Source organism: Falco rusticolus, chromosome 19, assembly GCF_015220075.1.
Source record: "Falco rusticolus isolate bFalRus1 chromosome 19, bFalRus1.pri, whole genome shotgun sequence".
Classification (NCBI taxonomy): Eukaryota; Metazoa; Chordata; class Aves; order Falconiformes; family Falconidae; genus Falco; species Falco rusticolus.
The window spans coordinates 4,601,816-4,623,733 of NC_051205.1; the positions used below are offsets into that span (position 1 = coordinate 4,601,816).

The following is a 21,918-nucleotide window of genomic DNA, read 5'->3' on the forward strand; positions in this document are numbered from 1 at the left end:
GGAAAAAAAAAAAAGAAAAAGTGCCGGCATCTCCAGATGCTGGGCCCCAGTGGCAAAACATCTAGAGTCCTGCAGGATTGAGTCCTGCAGCAAGTAGCACTGTAGGTTAAAAATAGAAAACAAACCAAAAAAAGAAAAAACAAACAAAAAACCCACCAAACCCAAGCAAACAACCCCCTCCCCCCAAAAAAAACCAAAAAAGCCCGCCTCAAAACACCTAAAAGATGACTCCCCAAAACCCGAAATACTCACCCCAAAACCAAAACACCTAAAAAAACACAACCCAAAAACCAACAAAAAACCCACCTCAAAACCAAAACACCTAACAAATCACCCCTCAAACACCAAAAAACCCACCTCAAAACCAAAACCTAAAAAATCACTCCCCAAAACCCAAAAAAAACACCTCAAAACGAAAACACATAAAAAAACACTCCCCAAAACCCAAAAAACCCACCTCAAAACCAAAACATCTAAAAAACCACCCACCAAAACCTTCAAAACCAAAACACCTAAGAAACCACCCCCCAAAAACCCAAAAAACCCACCCCAAACCCAAAACACCTAAAAAAAATCCCCCCCAAAAGCAACAAAACCCCCACCTCAAACCCAAAACACCTAAGAAACCACTCCCAAACACCAAAAAAACCACCTCAAAACCAAAACATCTAAAAAATCACCCACCAAAACCTACAAAACCCACCTCAAAACCAAAACACCTAAGAAACCACCCCCCAATAAACCAAAAAAATCCACCTCAAAACCAAAACACCTAAAAAACCACCCCCAAAACAGCAAAAAAAACCCCACCTCAAACCCAAAGCACCTAAGAAACCACCCAAAACACCAAAAAAAACCCACTTCAAAACCAAAACACCTAAAAAATCACTCCCCCAAACCCAAAAAACCAACTTCAAAACCAAAATAGCTAGGAAACTACTCCCTAAAAAAAAAAAAAAAAAAAAAAAAAAAAAAAGAAACACACCCCCCCCCAAGCCCCAAGCTCCCCCAAACGCTCCGTTGTTCGCTCCCACCGCCATAACTGGCACCATTGTGTTTTGCAGAGTGCGGCGAGCGGCCACTCCTGGCCACCACCTTGGGATCCCGGATCGTGGGCGGACACGACGCTCAGGCGGGAGCGTGGCCGTGGGCCGTGAGCCTCCAGAACCTCCAAGGCCGTGTCCAATTTACACACATTTGCGGTGGAGTTTTAGTTAATGAGAAATCGGTACTTACCGCTGGGCACTGCGTTACAGGAAGGAGGTATGTATTCGTGCTAACGCCTCTTTTTATTAACTATGAGGGTCCGGTTCAGCCAAGCGTCACCTGTGCTGTCCCTGGCCAAAAGGCAGATCATGGGATGAACACGGGCCGAGCTCTGGGAGCGCAGAACCAACACACACACACAAACTGTGCGGCTCCCGTTTAGCAATACGGCCTGCAGGAGGGACCGCTCGTGGCTCTGAGGACCAAAGACTGTCCCCTTTGTCACCTCTGCTGCAACGGTCACGTGTGGTGAGGGCTGCCAACCCAGCACGCCATGCAAAGTGACATCTTTATAAGTCGACGTCAAGAAGTCTTGGATATGCACTTCTGGCTTGGCCCAGAACCACCATTGTTATTTTTAATAAAGGGTCATTTTTTTTTGATCTAGGTGACACATTTGTTAGGTGGGGGCTTTTTTTTTCCCCCCCTGAAACTCTAATTTTTGATCAATGGATTTTTCTAAAATAGTAAACCCTCTGCAAAAAGATGTTGCAATATTTACATTAGAAACATCACAATTCATTATTTCTGACACTTATTTCCATTTTCCCAATGAAACAGAACCAACCAGTTGGCACTTAACCAGTTTTTCACAATGTGGTAATAACACTCCTCAGAACAGGCCTTTTAATTGTACTTGGAGCAATTCTGCTGCGTTTCAGCGCTCTCATCACTGCCCTCTTTTCTGTAATCTTTTAACGAAGTTGCAAAATCTGCACACTAGTTCAGGGAAGTTGGTATTGGGTGTGAGGGAAACTGAAAGGTAAAAATTATCTTAACTTCGTGATGTTGCCATTTATCAGGACTTTGTTTAGATCATCTCTTTGCTTCTTTAAATGCACTTTTACAAACATTCATTTAGAGAGGCATTATATTGCAAATAATTTTTATCTTACGCTCTGGAGAATTTTGGAGGTTAATGTGAATTTTATAGCCTGCCCTTTGCTCATTGCAGGCCAAATTCAACTCCCACCTAATATAAGTAAAGATTTTTTTCAACATACTCAAATAGAAATTAGTTCTGGATTACTCCGGCCCTATTTCTAAATTTAATATAAAGTTGATACTCATTATTTGTAACTTCTAGTTAATGGATTTCCCAAATCTAAGTCAAGCACGGTCTTTATAAGCATTGTGACTATAAGCCTACTTCCTTTCTACAAAATAAATCCATGTTTTTATCTTTTTCAAAAGAATTTCTCCTGGGTGGCCTCTGCTGAGATGGGGTGGGAAGCAAAATCTGAGCATCAGCTTAAATCATTAACCTGAATTCACCTCAACAACCATAACCAGCATTAGGCAAACATTCAAAACCAGGCAGAATGGTAATTAGCCAGGTTAGTTCCAGAAAGTACTTACTATAGAATTTTCAGTATATATTCCTAAAAGTGAACAAGCCAACAGCAAAACAATCGGTGAAAACAATGCCATCAAGAAATGTATTTAATGTAATTGTAAAAAATAGATAAATTCTCTCTTAGGGACCCGTACTCCTGGAGAGCTGTTTTAGGTGTGCATAACCTTCGGAAACATGGTGAACACGCAGCAAAAAGAAATATCAGACGCATCAGTGTGCACCCAGAATTCAAGAGAGAAACATTTGAAAATGATATTGCGTTATTTGAACTCAATTCCGCGGTACGCTACAGTGCCTATATTCAGCCTATCTGCCTGCCTCCTGCACACCTTTCCCCGCGCATTGACAACGCCACGGAATGCTTTATCAGTGGCTGGGGACGGACAGTGGAAAAAGGTAAAAAGATTTCCTTGCGCTGTCGATTAAGTTACAAGCTAAAAAACGAATATTGGCTTCCAGTCCCTCAAGCTCAGAGAGAGAAGTGAATTTGTTCAGTTTATAATCTCATCGCACGACATCATTAAATCCTTCTGCAACTGATTATCTGCTTTAAGGGTTTCTTCCATCGCAAGCAGATCAGATTTATGGGGGTGTAACCAAAGGCATACATTTTCTAGCCTTTCTTCCAAGTATAACACAAAAAAGGAAAACAAACTAGCCTGGCTTTCAGATTCATGGTAGAGCTACTCAGTGACATCTCCTGGAAATAGCTTTTTTTATTGAAAACCAATAGTTCCGATGCTGTGCATTGTGAACTTGGGGGTCCCTGTATATTTTATGAATGGCTGCACTCCCTCAAATTCTCTCAATCAAAATGCACGCAAACTCGATACCATGTCAGCTGGTGGCGTGCATCCTTCTTGGGCGGAAATTTCAAGGACAGCTGGGGATCATATAAGCTTGTTTGATAAGTCACCTCTGACATTTTGAGCAAGGCTAGCGAGCAGTGTTGGTATCATCGATGTTTCCTCAGAGTAAGGACTGCACAAACTACATCAAATCCAAGCTCACAAATCCTTAACCCACTTAAATTTAAATCCGTTAGAGGCAGGCACAATCTGTATTACGTACACATCTAAACACATACAGAAACACGCTTAAGCTAGCTAAAGGGGGGGGGTGGGGGGAAAAGCAAAGAACGGCTACACCCAACAGCATAAATATTTTACCTTTCTACATGCTGTCTTCCAATAAAGGTAAAACTTCAGCTGTGTTAAAAGAAGCACGAGTGGAAATTATTCCTTCTAGCGTCTGTAACAGTTCGGATGCGTACGGAGGTCTGGTTAACAACAACATGCTCTGTGCTGGCTCTCGATCAGGAGGCACCGACGCCTGTCAGGTAAGAACAAGCGCCGTGCCCGACCTGCCACTACGGAAACCCCTGAGGCCTGAGACTCAGGGGCATCATGATGGCCAGCATTTGTGGTGCAATTAATTAAAATGGCACAAATAGGCAAGAGAAAACATGTCCAAACTGCCAAAGAAGCATTATAAATAGAAAGAGGTGAGGTGGTGATTCCAAAGAAAAAACCTAACTCAAAAACCTGTACAAAGAATTCGGTGATACTCGGAAGAAGACAAGAACACATGAGCCAAGGGAGAGGGTAGAGAAGGCAAAAATTTCTATGAGGCTTGCCACAAGGATGTCAATAAAGTAGTTATTACACAAACACACGTAAGGATACACACACACGTACCACTGTACGTATACAGTGTGTGGGAAGGACGTGGATGTCTCGCCTGCTTCTGTGCCTGCAGCAGCACTGGGAAGCGATACGGTTCAGTGACACACCAAGATTTTTATTGAAACGCTGAACAATCAGCAGCTCTTTCAGAAAAGACAATTCTCAGGTCAAAAGCACAAGCATGCAAAAGCTGGGGCACCAGTTGTGATACGGAGACATTTATAATTAAAACCCATAATGTATTCCTAAGTGCTTTGTCTGCTACTTGTCCTGCTGCTTCCCTCAGCAGTTTTCCTTTAAGTAGGCGATATGGCAAAGATTCAGGCTGGTGTAGTCATTACCGTGTTTCTCAGGACTTACACACTGTGTGGCCGGTACCTTCTCATACTGATACACGAGGAAGTTTAGGGAGATGAGCCTTAGGGTGAAAAGACGCAGAAAGCAAAACAACAGAACTTCAAAAAGACACTGAGGCTCATGCTAGTATTCCAGTCAAGGCAGAATCACCCAGCATCACCACATTCTACTCGAATTTGTGTACTGCTGTGTATTTACTGTCCAATTAACTTAAAAAAAGTTTAAAGAAAAAAAAAAGTGGAGGTATTACTGACTTAATTCTACATTATTCCCCTGAAGATGTTACTAGTTTTTTCTCTTGTTTATTTCTAGGGAGACAGCGGTGGCCCTTTAGCGTGCTACCACCCTGGTACCCACAAGTACTACCTCATAGGGATTGCCAGCTTTGGAGTTGGCTGCGGGCGACCAAAATTTCCTGGGATCTACGTCCGTTTATCGCAATACAGGGGATGGATAAAATCGGAACTTCTGCTGAGTAACAAGGCGGTGAATCCCATCAGCGTTACACTTACCATCTGCCTGACCGCGATACAGACGGTACTTGTGTGGACTTTCTGAAGGGAGAAACTGTGGCACCATCGAGGTTTGGTCTGCCTGGTGAAACTTTGACAAGGGAGCTAACTCCTGTCTCAGAATAAATCTAAGAGCCAAAGGACACACGTGCATTTTTTTAGAAGTCATGTTTGCAACTGTATGATCTGTTTTCCGCCTTTGACATCCATGCTAACAGTAAATAACAGCCTTGACCCTAATAATGAAATTGAATACAGGAAGGTTACCGACAGAAGAAACTTTTTTCCCTACCCCATTTCTATGCTTTTCCAGCTAAAAGCAGCTTAAGCACTAGTCAGTAAATGCTACCGTGGTTCTGTCGATGGCAGAGACACTCCCTCTGCTGGGTCAGTACCAGCAGAGCACAAAAATGCTTTTATTTAACAGCAGCTCTGCTTGCTGAAAATGAAAAAGGGGGGAAAAAACCCAAACCCAAACAAAAAAAACCCACCTGCAGAAAGAGAAAAGCTATTCTCCACTAATTACCTGGAGCCAGGGTTAAAATTTAGTCACAAATACCCTAGTACTCTGGCTGCTGAACAGACACATCCAATAGAAGACCTCTGGGTGCTGTTTCACAGACTAAACATTTATTCTTGGCCACTGTACAAGAGCTGATACCACACAGCGTATGCATCCTTGGTCAGAACCACTGCAGTACTACATTAATTAAAAATAAATAAGGAACATCAGAATTATATTTTGGCGACTTTATTTACCAAGGTCAAAATTTGCAACCATCTAATTGTTTCAACAAATATTTACAATTCATATAAAGCATGTACTTTTGTTTGGAAATAACCAGCAGAACAGGATTAGGTACTATAGCTCTTACTCTCAGAATATAGGTTTTACTCTCTTACAATCTAGATTTTGAAGTAAATCCAAAATAAGTACTTCATGATAAGTGATTACTTAAAAAGAGCAAACTCATGTTACTGTTTAATATTTCCATGATGAAAAATAAGCTGCTCTTTCCCAAACACTATTTTAAGAGGATAAAAATTGACTAACGTTATGTCTGGCAGCACTACATTTGCTTCACTTGCTGAATACAGAAAGAATTGGCCACCATTTATTTTTTTTTACAGTCTTAACACTTGATAGTTGGTTTTTTTTTTCTAATTATTATTCCGTATTACAAAAGAAGGTAAAGGAACAACAGCACACAGTGAGGATCAAAATACCATACAGAGGAGTAACCAAATTCGTTTCAGTACTGTAGGTCAAACCCTCTGAATCGCAAGCCAAACAGCGCGCGCACGCCTGGTGGGAGACAGAGCAGAAAGGTCTGATTCTGTGTGGTGCCAAGCACGTCCCAAGGCGTTCGTTTTTCCTCAGATTCCGCTAACAGAAACGGGAGGCACCAACCGCCTCTGGTGGAGCAGTTCCCTAAGGTCAGGACTTTCTCCACCTTGCTCGTTATTTCTGACGTGCAGCGAAACCACTCTTTTTTTTTTTTTTGGATATGATCGCCAACGGAAACGTACACTCCGGTCTGGCCTAAAGGAAGCGTATTGTGGATCGTGTCCGTAGCCATCATCTATTTAGAAACTTCAGAAAAAAATCTATTTTTCTAGCCCACTAACAATGTGATTGTGGAATGCAGTCTTGCTCATACCATTTGCAAAGAGCTCTGCTTGCTAAGAAGTCCATTAATTCAAAAATGAGTAAAAGAAAAAAATACGGACTGACCATATGATAAGCGTTACACATCTAGGGAGTGAGTACATCTTGTAATTTCATTCAGATCTGAGCTAGCACGACACACACACGGAGCTCTAACACCTTTGTAATAGCAAAGTCCATAGTGCAATTCCCGCTGACATAACTGGAAGCAGGATTCGATCCTAACTATGGAAAATAGTGTATTTATTACTCATGCAATAAGCACTGCATACACGGTTTTCTATGTCACAGAATCACAGAATCACAGAACGGTCAAGGTTGGACGGGACCTCGGGAAGTCACCTCGGCCACGGCCCTGCTCAGGCGGGGGCACCTGGAGCAGGCTGCCCAGGCCCGCCTCCAGCGCCTGCTGGGTGTCTCCCAGAATGGAGATTCCGCACCCAAAAGAGTCCTGATCATGTCAAACATTGAATTTTCATCTGAAACAAATCAAAATCATACAAACTAGAATCTCTGAGAGCAATCAGATCTAATGTGCAGATAATATCAACTGTGGGGAATAGAAAGCCCTGATCTTTTTTTTTTTTTTCTTTTTTTTCCCAATACTCTTCAGGATTTTTTTTTTTTGCAAGTTGCCTACAGACATACAAAATTAATTCAAATATCTCCTACACCAAAGAGGATCTCATTTGACTTTGTACTATCCATAAAAATATATGCTTGAAAATCTGGTTCACAAAATATTTCATTTGTTTACTAAAATGAAATATAGAAACTGTCAAAATACGTATATAAACTCAATTTCAGAATTTGTAAAGATCACAATTTAGCTACAAAATATACCAACCATCTACCTGTTTTCAATAGAATATTTTCTTACAAAGATACCATTACTTTGCAAAATATCGCCTACCTTACAAAATTAGTCCGGAAATTTTGCACTACTTTCAGCATATAAACCATATATTAGAACCTCATTAACCCTTTGGTATGTATCTTCAATTCTTTATTTTATCCTCCTTCTTCTATTTGGTTTAAACGTTCCAAAGCATGGTAGAACCTCCAGACAGGATAAGCAATGTGTGTTTAACTGGATATATAATCAGCACACAATTTATTTTTTTCCAATTATAGATGTTTATCATGCCCAGCAACTAAGAACAAACTATCGTGAAATCATTCTTCAGAAACTTTTGTCTGCCAGTACTCGCTCTACCACACTGGACTTGAAAAGAATTGGACGTGTTGAATTCTCTTAAGAAAAGTCAACACCGGATTTCATGTGCCTCAAGACATTTTCAGGACTAGGCCTCTCGCTGCTTTCTGCAGATCCTTTCCAAATTTGATAAACACAGCAAACGTTGGAAAAAAAAAACAACCCAACAAAAACAACACCCCCAACTTTTTAAACTGTCAGCCGAGAAAGAGTAAACATAATTTATAGCTCTAGCAAAGTATTAGCTTTTTTTTTTATCATCTGCACCTGTAAATAACCATTTACAGGTTAAAATAAAAATATTTACATACAAAGAGCTGAAAGAAAAAGGATTGGAAAAGAGTAAGAAATCAAAACATATACTGGTTATAAATGTTACTAATAATGTCAACTATGGCAAGGATTCCATTTCATCCACGTTTTAACTGTAACCAAATATTGCCTCCGTTACAAGAGGTATTTGTAGAAATTTTCCAAGAAATTCTAATCACCTGCCTCGTAAAACGTGACTGTCCTTTAATTGTAGATGCAATCTTGACTTTATAAAGTTTCCAGTTGTGCCAGCAGGAATTTTGGTGAGGTTTTCTTGTTTCCTTTTTGTACTTTTGTCACCAACACGTTGTAAATAAAATCTATAGAGTCTTTAAGCTGTGAAATCTAGGTAGAAAAGTTTCAGTTTTGACCTTTCATCTAGTTTAAAAAATTCAGTATAAAAAAAATTTCTCCTCTGAAATTTAAACAGTCCACAAAAGTTTTACCTTCTTTTCTTACACACTTTTATGACAGTAAAGATCTTTCAAAGTTTTTAGCTCTTCAATTAGAGTTTTGTTCTGATTTTCCAGGACCGCAACTCGATTTTCCAGGCATTTAACATACTCTTTCTTCTTTCTACGGCATTCTCGAGCAGCTTCTCTGGAACAGAACAAGCAGAGGGAATTATTTTAGATTTGAGACGTGTCTGGTTTGGGAACATTTTCAGCCTGACCACCAGGTGAGCAGGGAGCCGGCACAACCAAACCGAGAAGCACGCAACACTAGACGGAGAGCACGAAGTTTCGCCGTAGCTGGCAGTACGCGTGGCAGTCAAGCTGCACGGAAAACCCCGTTTGTTTTTCTCCAAACCGCACAAGACAGAACACGTTTTGGTCAGAATTTCCCATTTTTTTAGTCACCGGACGCAGCATGCCACACTGATGGCACAATCAGCAATGTGAGCGTGCAAGGCTCGCCGTTTGCAGATGGATTTCAGCACACGGAACCAACAAATCCAAGCAGCCCACGTGCACTTCCATACCTGTTCTTCATCAGCCTTATTTCTCGTTTCAACTGCGGATCATCTGTCTTACTTGTCTGTGACGTCAGGGTGACGGGAGATGTCATCACGACGGTCTGAGGAAGGGAGGTGGTGGTTGGTGTGGTGCGGATCTGGTAAGTCTGCATGTCTCCTGACGCGGCTGCGATGACAACAGCAGAAGGCATCAAAACGCGGGAGCGTTAGGAAGTTACGCTCGCAGTAGCGGTCGGCGTTACTAGCCGTTGCCAGAAGGCTTGTACTCACTCTGCACTACCACCTGGTTGCTGGGTACGAGGATCTGTTGCCCATCTGACGTTTGCGCGTACTGCAGTATTGTCGTCCCCGGCTGAGTACCACTGGCGTTGGTCATCGTTAGCGTCTGCAGACCCTGCACACCATCTGCCCCCGGGCTGGCCAGCTGTAACCCGTTGGCGGCAATGGCAACTTGAAAAAAAAGAAAAGGAACAGGCGCACCAGCGTTTGTAACTGTACGTTGTAACATACAGATACAGGTAAATCTCTAGGCTGTGTAGCTACTCCCCCTGCTGAAACAGTGCTGGTTTTGAAGGGCTTTTTCCTTCCATCGCGTTCAGATCGTGCTACGAGGCTCTTACTGGGGGTAAGCTGCGAGGTGTCGCGGCGGGGGAGCCACCAGGGGGGCCTCTGCAAGCGGACGTGTGGGACTGGGGGAGCGGGTGGAGGGAGGGAATCCTCCCGCTTGCTCTGCCCTGGTGAGGCCACAGCGGGAGGGGCTGTGCCCAGCGCTGGGCTGCCCATTTCAGATGGGGAGCTACTGGGGAGGGGCCAGTGGAGGCTGTAGGGATGGTGAGGGGCTGGAGCATGTGCCTGATGAGGAAAGGCTGAGAGCGCTGGGGCTGTTCAGCCGGGGAGGAGAAGGCTGAAAGGGGACCTTACCGATGTCCCCCCGTATCTTAGGGGTGAGCGACAAGGAGGACGGGGCCAGGTGCTTTTCAGTGGTGCCCAGCGACAGGACAAGGGGCAACAGTCATGAGTGGGCACAAGTCCCGTCTGAATACAAGGAAAAACATCTCTGAGGGTGACGGAGCCCTGGCACAGGCTGCCCAGAGCAGCTGTGGGGTCTCCTGCCCCAGAGCCACTCAAACCTGCCGGGACATGATCCTGTGCAAGCTGCTCGAGGCGACCCTGCCTTAGTGGGGCTGGGCGATCTCCAGAGGCCCCTGCCCACCCTGTAATGCTGTCTGTCCTGAGCCAGACACCAGCACCACGCAGGCCCCCGATGGCCACAGCTGGTGGCTCCTCACTGGAAATGTACTTAAAAAAGGAGCAAAAATCCAGACAGGCAAAGGAGTTGTTGGGGAGCGGCGAGAAACAGCCGTACGATGCCCAGCCCAGACAGCAAGGATGGGAAGGAGGTGCTCCAGGGGTCGGAGCTTTTCCGTGCGCAAGCACAATGAATATTAGGTGATAAAATCAAAGGAACAAATCCTTTTTTTTGCTACCTCCCTGACACCACAGGAACACCTCATGGTGTGGCCCTGTGATCTATACAATGGTATCTTCACTGATCTTACATTTTTAATTAAATGTAACACTAGAAGACTGCTATGTATTTCCTAACAACATCCTCTGAATGTCTTATCTTAAGGTGTAAAAAATTAAGATCGTGAAGCACTGAGTTTATCTGAAGCCTTTAGATACCAGTCTATTTCCACATCGTAACAGTACTAACCTTACTGACTGTTAGATAAACCAAACCTTTTGAGTCTCAGCTTAGTCAAATACATAACAAAAAGAAAATCTGTATTTTGAGGTAAGTTGAATAAAAAAAGTGTCCTGTTAGACATATATTTTGTGTAACGTACTGTACTGTCCAGTGCTTGTCTGGTAGATAGGGGTGGGAACGGACATAGATGTAACAGTAGAGACACCAGGGCTCTCCTCATCTCCTTTTCTATCACGTGTATCTTCAGAAGAAAGATCTTTCAAAATTTTCCTATTAAAAAAAAAAAAAAAAGAGTTTATCAGCTTTTAATACCGGGAAAAAAAATTACAAATTACCGCCACGGCAGTTACAAACTTCTTTTAGTTTAGTTCTTTTAGGTTAGTTAAGTCAAAGTCTCCCTGTGGCAAATGCTAGCTAACATGGTGTCATCAAACCGTTCACTGTGTGAACAGATCCCACGTGTGTTCCAAGAGAAAGAAAACAACCTGAAGGTTTGCAGAATGCAGGAAGCCCTTGAAAGAAGCTGCTATTTTGGTTTCAAATGAGAATACAACATCTATTACATCTAGTACTGACCGGTAAGATGGACGACGAGCTAAGATGCCTCGAGCTTTCTGTGAAGAGCCTATGCTATCCGATGAATCCTGAGAATCTTCGCTCTCAGACAAAGATGATACCTAAAAAACACATTCCACATAGTTATCCAGTACATTTCAGAAGAAAAATCCAGACAGGATGACACATTTTAACTGTGTATGAGCTAAAGCTGCTTGAAAACTACACAAATGCAGCAAATTGCAAAGATAAATGAAAAAAGGCAGATTTCTAGTTTCAGTGCTAGCTACTACTTCTAGCGGTTATCAAAGACTTTTACGTTAATAAGGTCATAATGAAACAGACCCCCTCCCCCCCAAAAAAGCAAGCTCAAGGGATTCTCCCAAACTATTTATCACATTAAAAGCGGAGAGAAGCGCACCATCTGAAGCTAGCTGTTCCAGCTGCATTAAACCGCAGCGTTAATCAATCTGGAATGTTAAAACAGCAGTGTGAAAAAATACAAATGGTTTACTAATAGCTGGTGTGGTCTGAAAAGGTGCGCCACTCCCACACGCAAATGTGTGTAGGGAGCTGGTGGGAAAGGAAAGAGGAACATCATTTATGTACAGAGCAAACGTGTAAAATACCGCAAATCTTTTATGTAGATTTTAGAGCACATTTAGAGCAGTGTATCGTGTTGGTCAGAATACAAGAGTCAACTGAAAATGATATTTAAGGCAGCAGCGTATCAGGGAGTAAATGGGCAAAGTATTATCCATAATTTTCTCTTTATTCCACCCTGTCCTCATCCAGCTGGCGAGTTATTTTTTTCTCTGATGCTCCTCATTAAATACAAGCTAACAAATTGGTCTGTGCTTATCTATGTGCCAGCAACAAAGCCAAGAAGAATACATACAGCTCTGGGACAAGCGTTTCTCACTTCACTGCTGCTACGGAGACAAAAAGAGCAGCCTACTATCAACACTGAAAACAAGCTGCTCGTGTATCACTTCTTTCCTCCCTTTGAGCCCCAAGGCCATGATGTTCATAAATTACAGAAAAAAAAACAAAACAGGAAGGAACACAGTCAGTGGGAACCCTGCAGCTAGAACACGATGATGGGAACGGGATTAACGAAGACTCAGGTAACACCACCCTATAAAACAGAGCTGAACTGTTCTCAGCAAAGTGAACCGTGTTTTCTTTTCCATGATCTGATGTTACAGGCACTATGACAGCTGAAAAGGCATCATAGGTTTACTTTTTATGATTTCTCAATTTAATGTCGTGTGAATAGATAAGCAGAGCACAAAGGAGCAGTGACAAATTAAGGCGTTTTAGCACCGCTCCTCCCATTGCTCGGCTGACTAGCGCAGTTATTTTGCAGTGCAAATCCCACGCCGTGCTGCCCTGAGGGCTCTCTGCAGCCAAGAAGTGAATGAAGTAGTAGCAGCCCCCACTGTAAACTCACCAAGGCGCCTCTCTGAAGTGGCTTGTACAACAATCACATGGCAAATGAGTAAGAGACACAAGCAGAACACTTGGGCACCACAGAAGCAGAGTCCCAGCCTCCAGGAGGTGAGCAATCAGCCATCACTCAGCTCTACCTTTCCAAACACACAGTTCTCTTCACCGGCTTATTCTACGCTTTCCTTACGCGGGTATTAAAACACACCGGCTGCGTGTCTGTTAAGAGCACCAACTAAAGAGTTGTGGTGTTCTCGTTGTTTTATAAAGGGAGTCAATGTTCAATAGCTTCATTTCAACTTTAGAGTTGAAATACCAAGAATTTCAAACCTCAATAATCATCAAGAATGATGTATCCCAAAAACACCGTCACCGGATTGCTCACCGTCTCTCACAGCAGGGCCGGAAAGGCCGCGCCGTGGCAGTTCACTGAGCCAGACAAGCCTTTACAAGTCTCCCCACCTACACAAACCAGGATCCTGGGTTATTTAACAGATGTTCAATAGTTACCTGCACTGTTTGCACCTGAGGTGAGTGGATTACAGAAGAGGACTGAGCTGTCTGAATGACTCCCTGGACCTGGACTTGTTCTCCAGGAAGCTGAACAACTGTCAGGGGAGCAGGACCTCGGAGAGACATCTACAACAAAGCAAAGAACCATTAACAAGAGCGTTTGTTCCACGGGGTTCACAAAGCACGTAGACACGTAGGAAAACCAGTGGAGAACACGCATTAGCAGAAGCTTCTTGTAAGTCTACTGAAGTCACCCTTTAAAAGATGCTCATTTTTGAGATGTGTATCTGCATACAAAAAAGGCTGAAACAGTTGCTTGTTTCCTTAGGTTAGGGGGGGAAATCAAGTATGTAGCATTATGAGAGATTAAAATGCTGCAAATTAAAATGAGGCATTAAATACATGCGGTTCTAAATGAACCACAGTGAAGCAGATTTCTTCAGATTCACAACACTGAGACAAAGTGAGCACGACTGCTTTCACCTAACTCCATCCATATGCACAGATAAAGCCCCACATTCGTGGTAGTTTAAGTTTTTATTCCATTTTCAGAGTGTATTGGACTTAGATAAGCAGAAATAAAAGTGCCTAATAAGTCACCTTGATTCTCATTAAATTAATAGGAGTTTAGGGCACTAAAATCTACATCAAGATGAAATTATCATGGAGACTGAGGGCTTAGGGCAGATCAGAGTAACAATACTAAAGTAATGCAGAAGGTAGCATGAATAACGCACGTATTTTGTGTTCTTGGATATTTATTTTTTTCTAAGCAACCAGTATGAGGCTACGGTTCAAAAATGTCACAGAGAAGAAATCACAAGCGTTAGGTACAGCAAAAGCTGATCAATCTACTTGGAAAGTTCAGGGCAGAAGGGCTGTAACTAAAGGGACGTAAAAGGAAACCAAAGGAGACGAGGTATGCAAGCTCCAGACAGGGAAGAAGAACAAAGAGCAGATTTTTGCAAATCAAAATTACAGCATCTGTTCTTTCATGTTTTAAAAATGTTGATTTAGATAAATGTTGTAGCTTGTAGCTGAAATCCAGGTTTAACTGGCAAAAAGTTAATTATTACTGCTACCCCTATGGAAAAGGCTACTTTACATTCTGGCAGATTTGTATTTTTGATGTTGAAGTCGCACGAGCCTTTGCACTTAAAAATTGATTAAAATTATACATGTAGATGCAGAAGTAAATAACCAGTTTCCTCATCAAATTTCTTTTTATTAATCTGGACTATAGGAAAAGATGAAGGGCTCATTAAAACTCAAGCAGGTAACTTCCCATTTAATACTACTTGCATGTTGTACATCATAATGTAAGTTGCACTGGCAACTTTGTGTAAAACCAGATCAGAAAACCAGCCTGTAAACCACCAGCAGGATGCTGCCGGTGTCCTGTCCCGGCTCTGCCTCGTGCAGTTATCTACATTTTGCATCAAAATTGAAATTGTCTCCACAGGGTAAACAGCGGAGGAGCTGCAGCACTCAGCTGTTCCACAGGACGGCTGCGTGGCCGTGGGAGCAGACTTCCACGTCTCCCCGGGGATGCTCCTTCAGATAAGGAAAGCCAAATCACGAGGAATTCAGCTTCAAGCTTTGAAAGCGAAGTTACCTTGTAGTAAGTATGTCAAATTTCCAACTTCGCATGATTTATTACGTTTAGATACATTCAAGTTGGGCTAAATTCCAAGTGTTTCCATGGTGCTGAGCACCCAGGATTGCCAATACTACAAAAGGAGCTGAAAATGCTTTTTTGTCTGAAAAAAATTTATGAAAATTAGGCCTTCAACTCATCACCAAGCAGCTCCTGTGTGTCAGGTCGATGACGATTTCAAAGGACGTACAATCTAACAAAAAGACCTGGCCGCATTTTTGCGCTGTGCAAGCATGAAAAGTAATTTTGGTCTTTTGAATACAAGCCCCTCGAGTCATTCTACGTCGTCCATCGACAAAGTAGCACGTTTTTCTCAACCCTCTTTTTGGTTGTTTTTTTTTGTTTGTTTTTTCTTCTCTGTGCATTTCTAAACCTCAAGGATTACTATCGTTTGTCGTACATCAAAAATGGCTCTTAACTACCTCAAACGTTTTGCTGAGATTTGGCCCAGGCTTTACCTGTTGAGCAATATGAGAGAGCTGAGCTGCCTGTAGTGTTGTACCTTGTACAGCTGCTGTTTGGGAAGGCGTCACTGAACTGTTACTGCTGCTCTTGTGCACCTCTTCCATAATCAGCTACAAGAAAAGTAACGAGTTAAATTCAGTTAATAAGCAATGCGAATGGCAGACAGGTGCCCGGCTCCCGCTTGACAGAATCTCAGGGCATAATTGCTTTTAGTCTTATTGGGATATTTTTAATTAATTCTTTGTCCTTTGGTGGCACTTGCTGTTATGGAATAGCCCGGCATTTTTTGTCACTTCCCTGTTTCGGAACCAGTGACAAGTCCCACTTCGTCCTGACAACACCCAGGATCCCACCGTCCGCCAGCGCTGCTTCAGACCTACCCCGTGCTGAACTGCACCGTCAAATGTATTTATTCAATTTCCTGGTTTGGTTTTTTTTTCCCTAATAAAAATAAAGTCATGAGATCTAGGAAGAAAACCAAGCTAAAGCGTTCATCCTAAAGAATATCCTGCTCTAAGTAAACTTATTTTCCAAAGTCTTTTACCCCTGTTACCAGCCAAACCTATTTTAAACCATCTGAAGGTGTATAAATACAAAACAAGGATTCAGAATCAAAGCAGAGAGAACACAGATTTGGATTTTAAACCCTGCAAAAGTCACTCCGTCTCCATATAATACAGTCAGCAACACTTCTCTCATTTCTAAGATTTTATATTTAACTGTTCGACGTCTTGACAGCATCCCCCCTCCAATATTGGGGGATTTAGTGATGTAAACCCACATGCTTTTAGCTGGGGCGAGTGGGTGGACCAGCCTAGAGCATTAAAAGATGGTCGGTGAGTGTTAAACATTTTGTCACAGAAGGTTTGAAACTGTTGAAAGGACAGTTGCTATGAGACTGGAAATTACATTTCTTTCTGTGGAAATGTGAGTCATTGATTTTTCCCTACTGAGATAAACCACAGCTCTTGCAGCCTGACGTATACTTAGAGGGTAAAAAGTCAACGTACACCAAGACCAGAACCTCGCTCTTGCAATCCTTACTTGTGCGAGGAGCCCCACTGCAGAGCTCCTCAAATAAGTTACTAAACCAGGATTTTGCTGAGAGAAAACCGATGGTTGGGTGACACAAGAAACTGTATCTGCAGGAAAAAGACGTTCTCCAACACACGAGACGGCTTCCTGACGTCCTTATGTCTATAAGCATAAAACAATTTGTCCGCAGTTGAAGCTGAAGCAGCAAAATGAAGGCTTCACCCTGGAATAAAAAGCTCACGGGAGGCGGGCAGTGCCTCAGCTGTTCCCAGCTTCTGGAAACCTTTAGCTAATCAACCCTCTCCCGACTGCCTTTGCTAAGATTATCACATCGCTGCTGCTGCTAATGCAGGAGTGCCTGCCCCTCCGCGTCGCCCGCAGCACGCAGCCAAGCGGCGATCCTGCCTGGTGCCCTGCTCCGCCGCACGCTGTTCACGCCCCGCGCAGGAGCGGACCCTGCGGTTCTGTCATTTTGCTGCTCCTGCTGCTGCAGAGCTCGCCTGAAAGTCGGAAAAACTGTGTTTGGCTTTTGCTTTTTGTTAAAGCGAGAAAATTGAGAACTAAAGTCATCTAAGTATCTGGAAGCTATAAAAAACAAAGAGCAGAATTAATGACAAGCACGGATAAGGGACGCAACTTTCTCCACCCTCTAATGTAGTTTTAGCTTTTTGTAAAGGAAAATCTACATTTCATCCCCCTGCAAAGGGAGCATCGCAAGTAAACAGGGCCCTGTCAAACTGAAATCCGATCAACAGCAAAAATTAAAATAAATTTCCAGCGCTACAGAAATACCCCAATTCATTTCTGTAGCGCTAAACCACATTCTGTCTCCCCCTCGCTCTTTTACTGTTTCGCTCTGCCTTATTGTCCCACAAAAGACTCACAACTGCCCCAAAATAGACTGCAAGAAACAACAAACCCACAGATACAAAACTACCCAAAATAAACAAACTGGGAAGAAAGCACAAAGGTTTTTGCTGATCTTTCTCTCCTAGGTGTGAAGCCCTACTTACAGGAAGAAAAGATAAAGTATTTCCCATTAAAAATGTGATTTTCAAGTTTACTTCACCTCTGCCTGCTCTGTAATACTTTACAAAATAGTCAACCAACGTCTATCAATTCTGGTAAAACTGTATTAATAAAAAAAGATTTACCAAGTGATTGTAACAAGGTGAAAATTACTACTGCGCCTTCCAGCCTCCACTGGGTAAAGGAGGAGCAGCGCTACTTGGCCTTGCAGGACTGTCACACAAGAGTCACATGCCTCTACCTTGCTAAAACAACATATTTTGCTGGAAAACCACAGATTTTCCCTTGGAGTGGCCTTCCAGAACACCTGGAACAGCGATTCCCATCTCTCAGCTTTGAGGAAGACAGTTCCAATGCCAAACCTCAACCTGCAACATTCTCAGCCTTAGAAAAGAAGTACCAAAGACGGAAAATGCATCAGGGTTTCAGCTCTGCACACCACAGTTAAAGCTGCTTCCAGCAACAGAATATACTTTTCGCTGAAACCGGCTGCATTTTGGGGTGAGGGGAGAGTTTGACACGTCACAGGGCACTGGCAGGAGGGAATTTGTAAAAGCAACACCCAATGATTTATTAGCCAGAGAATAGTTATTGTTGCAGTCTGCATGAAACCCATGTTTTGATAATCGGATGCCTAAGGATGGTGCTTGTCAGAATAAAACCAATGCCTCCACGCAGCTGCTCCTCAAAAGTAACTCAATTTAAGGTTCTGCAATAGCAGCATTATGAAGTTTGTTTTGAAGGGCTTCGAAACTCCTGAGAATCGGCTCTCTCCAGCCCAAGAAACCCACTTCACTTTAAACGGAGTCTGAGCTGCCAACATCTCTTCCTTTTAAAGAGAAATGGGAATGGCGTATTTCAACGTGGGCACGTTTAATTTATCATCCTGAAGTTCATACATACCCTCCTAATCCCACAACGTTCCTTCCTTTGAACCCCTGCTCAAGAACCACTGAACACAACTCCTAAACGGCTGAGGAGTACCAATTAAAAAAGAAATAAATAAACAAGGAAAGCCCATTCCCACAGCTTTTACTAATCCTGACAAAAAAATCCTAACATGCTAAAGAGACGGTCCCTTACAGACATACCGTGTCTGCTCAGGAACGATCTCCACAAGATTTTACCCTGATTCACTCTTTATTGCAGCGTCCCGGGAACCGCATACTGCTCCCTTGTCCTTACGATTTTGGTTTTGCCAGATCATCCGAGACAGGGATTGTCTCTAGTTAAACACTCATAAACCAGCTAAAAGTCACGGATTCTCGGCCTCAGGTGAAGCTTCAAAGCATAATCAGGAGGCAAAGAGTAAGATAACGGATCATAAAAGCTGTCTGTGAAGGCAGAGACGTGAGCTGTAGTGTGACAGCCCCACAGCAAGAAACCAGCTTGTTTTCCCCTTTTAAATCCAGCAAAGAAAAGGCCCGAACGATGTTTCAGCGTTGCAATATTCCAAGAGGCAACTGATCTTTTTTTTTTCTTTTCTTTTTTTTTTTTTCTTCCCTGAAAAGACTTTATCAAGTCAGAAATCAAATAGCGGATGCCAAGTTTTATTCTCAAATACTAAGTGACAAGAGTCAAATATGACACACGCAAATCACAGAAAGGGATTTAAAGGATTTGGTGAAATTATACTCGAGTAAGCTGGTGAAATTTTGGATTCTTTAACACCCCCAAATAAGCCACCTTCACCAGTTATGGCAGCTAAACCACTATTTACTTAATTTTGCAATTAAGACACTTGGGGCAAGTTTTTTCATCCCGAAGACTAACAGAACTCCAGTTTTTTCCAGGAACCGGTGAAAGGCAGCGGGGCAAAGGACAGCACATCCTCCCAGTTTGTGCCAGCAAGCAAGCGAGGAGACCTGAGTCAACGTACCCAGTGACAGTTTTGGATCCCAGTCTACAATCGGCCCAGGAATACTCCTCCAAACTTCGGGAGCACTTTCCATACGTGTTTTCTTCCACTCACCCCCCCGCCCCAGCCTCGCGCAGCGCAAGGAAGCTCAGCCAGCGTTCCCACAGGAGCAGCATCAGAAATAAAAGCGTGGATGTCCTAGTGACATGAGGGGTCTGGCTATTTGTGACAGGAAAATATCCCTGAGCGAATTTACCAACAATTTGTGTCCAGCCGCCTCGAACCAAGCCGCGACTCGTGGCTTCGAGGGTCAGAAGCCTCACGAGAACGATACGGGGTGAGAATTAACAGGGGGGCCAAGGTGATCCCGCCACCCAGGGCCTCGATTTTCCATGGGTCGATCCCAAAGGGCTCCGGAGCGGACGGGAGCGGGGCTGGAGCCGCCAGACGGAGCCGGGGGCCCCTCGCCACCCCCCGCTGTCCCGGAGGCTGCTCGGCCCTGCCCCGGGGCTCGGGGGGGACAGGGACGGGGCCCGGGGTGGGGACAGAGACCGGGCCCGGGGGTCACGGGGGGGAAGGGACGGGGCCCGGGGCTCGCGGGGGGGGACAGGGAAGGGGCCCGGGCGGGGACACACAAACCGGGCCCGGGGCTCGGAAGGGGAACACGGACCGGGCCCGGGGAGGACGACACAACCCGGCCCCGGGCTCGCGGGGGGCGGGAGGGACGACACAGACCGGGCCCGGGGGTCGGAGGGTGACAGGGACGGGGCCCGGGGACACACACGGACCGGGCCCGGGGCTCGGGGCCCACACGGACCGGGCCCGGGGCTCGGCGGAGGCGCAGGCCCGCCGGCAGGGCCCCTCGCTGCAGGGAGAGGCCGCGGGCCGGGCCCGGGCCTGTGGCGGCGCTCGGCCGTTCCCCCGCGGCCCGCAGGGACGGCACCGGGCGCGGAGGGGAGCGGCGCGGCCCGGCCTAGGCCCGCGGGCGGCGGGGGGCGGGGGGGAAGGGGCGGGCAGGGCGGGGGGGAGGGGGCGGCCTCCCCCCGCCCGCTCGGGCCTCGCCGGCGCCCGCTCTTACCTCAGGGGCCCGCCGGGCCCCGCCGGTGGCCGCGCGTGGGGAGAGCCGCCGCCGCCGCGCCCGTCGCCGCCTCAGGAAACCGGCGCCGGCGGCATCGTAAACACGGCGGGCCCGCGCGGGACGCTCGGGGTGGGCGGGCTGCGACCATAGAGTCTCCGCGGAGGCCTCGCCTAGAAATCCCCACCATAGAGTTCCCACGGCACCGAGCCCCGCGCGGGGGGGCTAGAGCGTCCGCTCTGGCGCCGCCTCCAGCCGGGCGGTTTCCAGCGGCGGGTACCAGCGAGAGGCGGCGCTAGAGCGGCGCTGCCGGCGCGAGGGCGGGAAGGCGCCTCCAGCGGAGCGCGCAGGCCGCGGCCGCAGCCCGGGCCCGGCGGGCGGGAATCGCTCGCCCCCACGGGATCCACGGCCCTTCCCTCCGTCCTCAGCCGGGGCACGGGGGTGCGTGGAGTCCGGGAGCGAACGAGGGGGGCGGCTCCTGCCCCCGGGCCAGGCCCGCGGCTGCCCGGACTGGGTCCGGCCTCAGCCCCCCCCCCCCCCCCCCCCCTTCGGGGCGGCAAATTAATTTTTTTCTCTAAATAAGACGCTAATGAGCTGCCCGCGAGGGGTGCCAGCCCCTCACAGCCGCTGCAGCACCGCAAGGAAATTCGGCGCTTCCATTAAAACACCCACCCGAGTGGGGAACCTGCCCCTGGTTTTCGACATCTCCTGCTGTCCAAACCATAAAATACCGCAGTACGAAGGGTTCCGAGCAAAGCTTGAGGGCAATAGGCTTTGTTCCTCGCTGCTACATAGCACACTTAGGTTAGTTCAGTGGTGGTTTCCAACATTTTCTTTTGGTTTTACTGCCCTGAAGTCTCCCTGGCTCCGCTTCGTTCCCCAATTCGCTCTAGAAAGCCAAACTAATCATTAGCAGGTGATTTATTTGCAGTAACTCCTGCCTACACTTGCTGCTCCCCTGACAAAACCTTCCACAGCTACTCCTGAAAAGCTCCAACATTCTCCAGGTTTCTCCTCTGGAGAATTATGGAAATTTTTACCTACGGAGTCAGGATTAAGCTGCTGCTGTGTGAAGTTACAGCGCTGGAGAACGCGCTGGGGCGGGAGCTGCGACAGCCAGAATGAGAATCTTCAGCTGCGAAATCCCATCACTCAGTTTTAAATGTATTAATGGAAGGATTTGTTGGCTATTTCAATTTACTGGTTAATGTAACAATTCAA

At 45.3% G+C, this 21,918-nt stretch overlaps 2 protein-coding genes across 3 annotated transcripts; one reads left to right on the forward strand and one right to left on the reverse strand.

Moving 5' to 3' along the window:
• Positions 1-1,060: 1,060 nt before the first annotated feature.
• On the forward strand, positions 1,061-5,631 carry TMPRSS12 (transmembrane serine protease 12; the record flags this gene model as incomplete). The annotated part of the gene is made up of 4 exons (XM_037371284.1): positions 1,061-1,263; positions 2,748-3,019; positions 3,820-3,962; positions 4,978-5,631. Coding segments are annotated over 4 exons (864 nt in total), but the record flags the coding sequence as incomplete, so codon positions are not given.
• Positions 5,632-5,912: 281 nt separating this feature from the next.
• ATF1 (activating transcription factor 1) lies at positions 5,913-20,915 on the reverse strand. 2 transcript variants are annotated; one of them, XM_037411764.1, is made up of 8 exons: positions 20,701-20,915; positions 15,694-15,810; positions 13,576-13,704; positions 11,638-11,738; positions 11,201-11,331; positions 9,621-9,800; positions 9,357-9,516; positions 5,913-8,974 (listed from the first exon to the last, which is right to left on the reverse strand). In XM_037411764.1, exons 2-8 carry the CDS (start codon positions 15,802-15,804, stop codon positions 8,830-8,832), a joined length of 957 nt encoding a protein of 318 aa, XP_037267661.1. In that variant the 5' UTR covers positions 15,805-15,810; positions 20,701-20,915; the 3' UTR covers positions 5,913-8,829. The 2 variants fall into 2 exon arrangements, with proteins under 2 accessions (XP_037267661.1, XP_037267662.1); XM_037411765.1 differs by lacking the exon at positions 20,701-20,915 and having other exon boundaries at positions 15,738-15,810.
• Between the last annotated feature and the right edge of the window lie 1,003 nt (positions 20,916-21,918).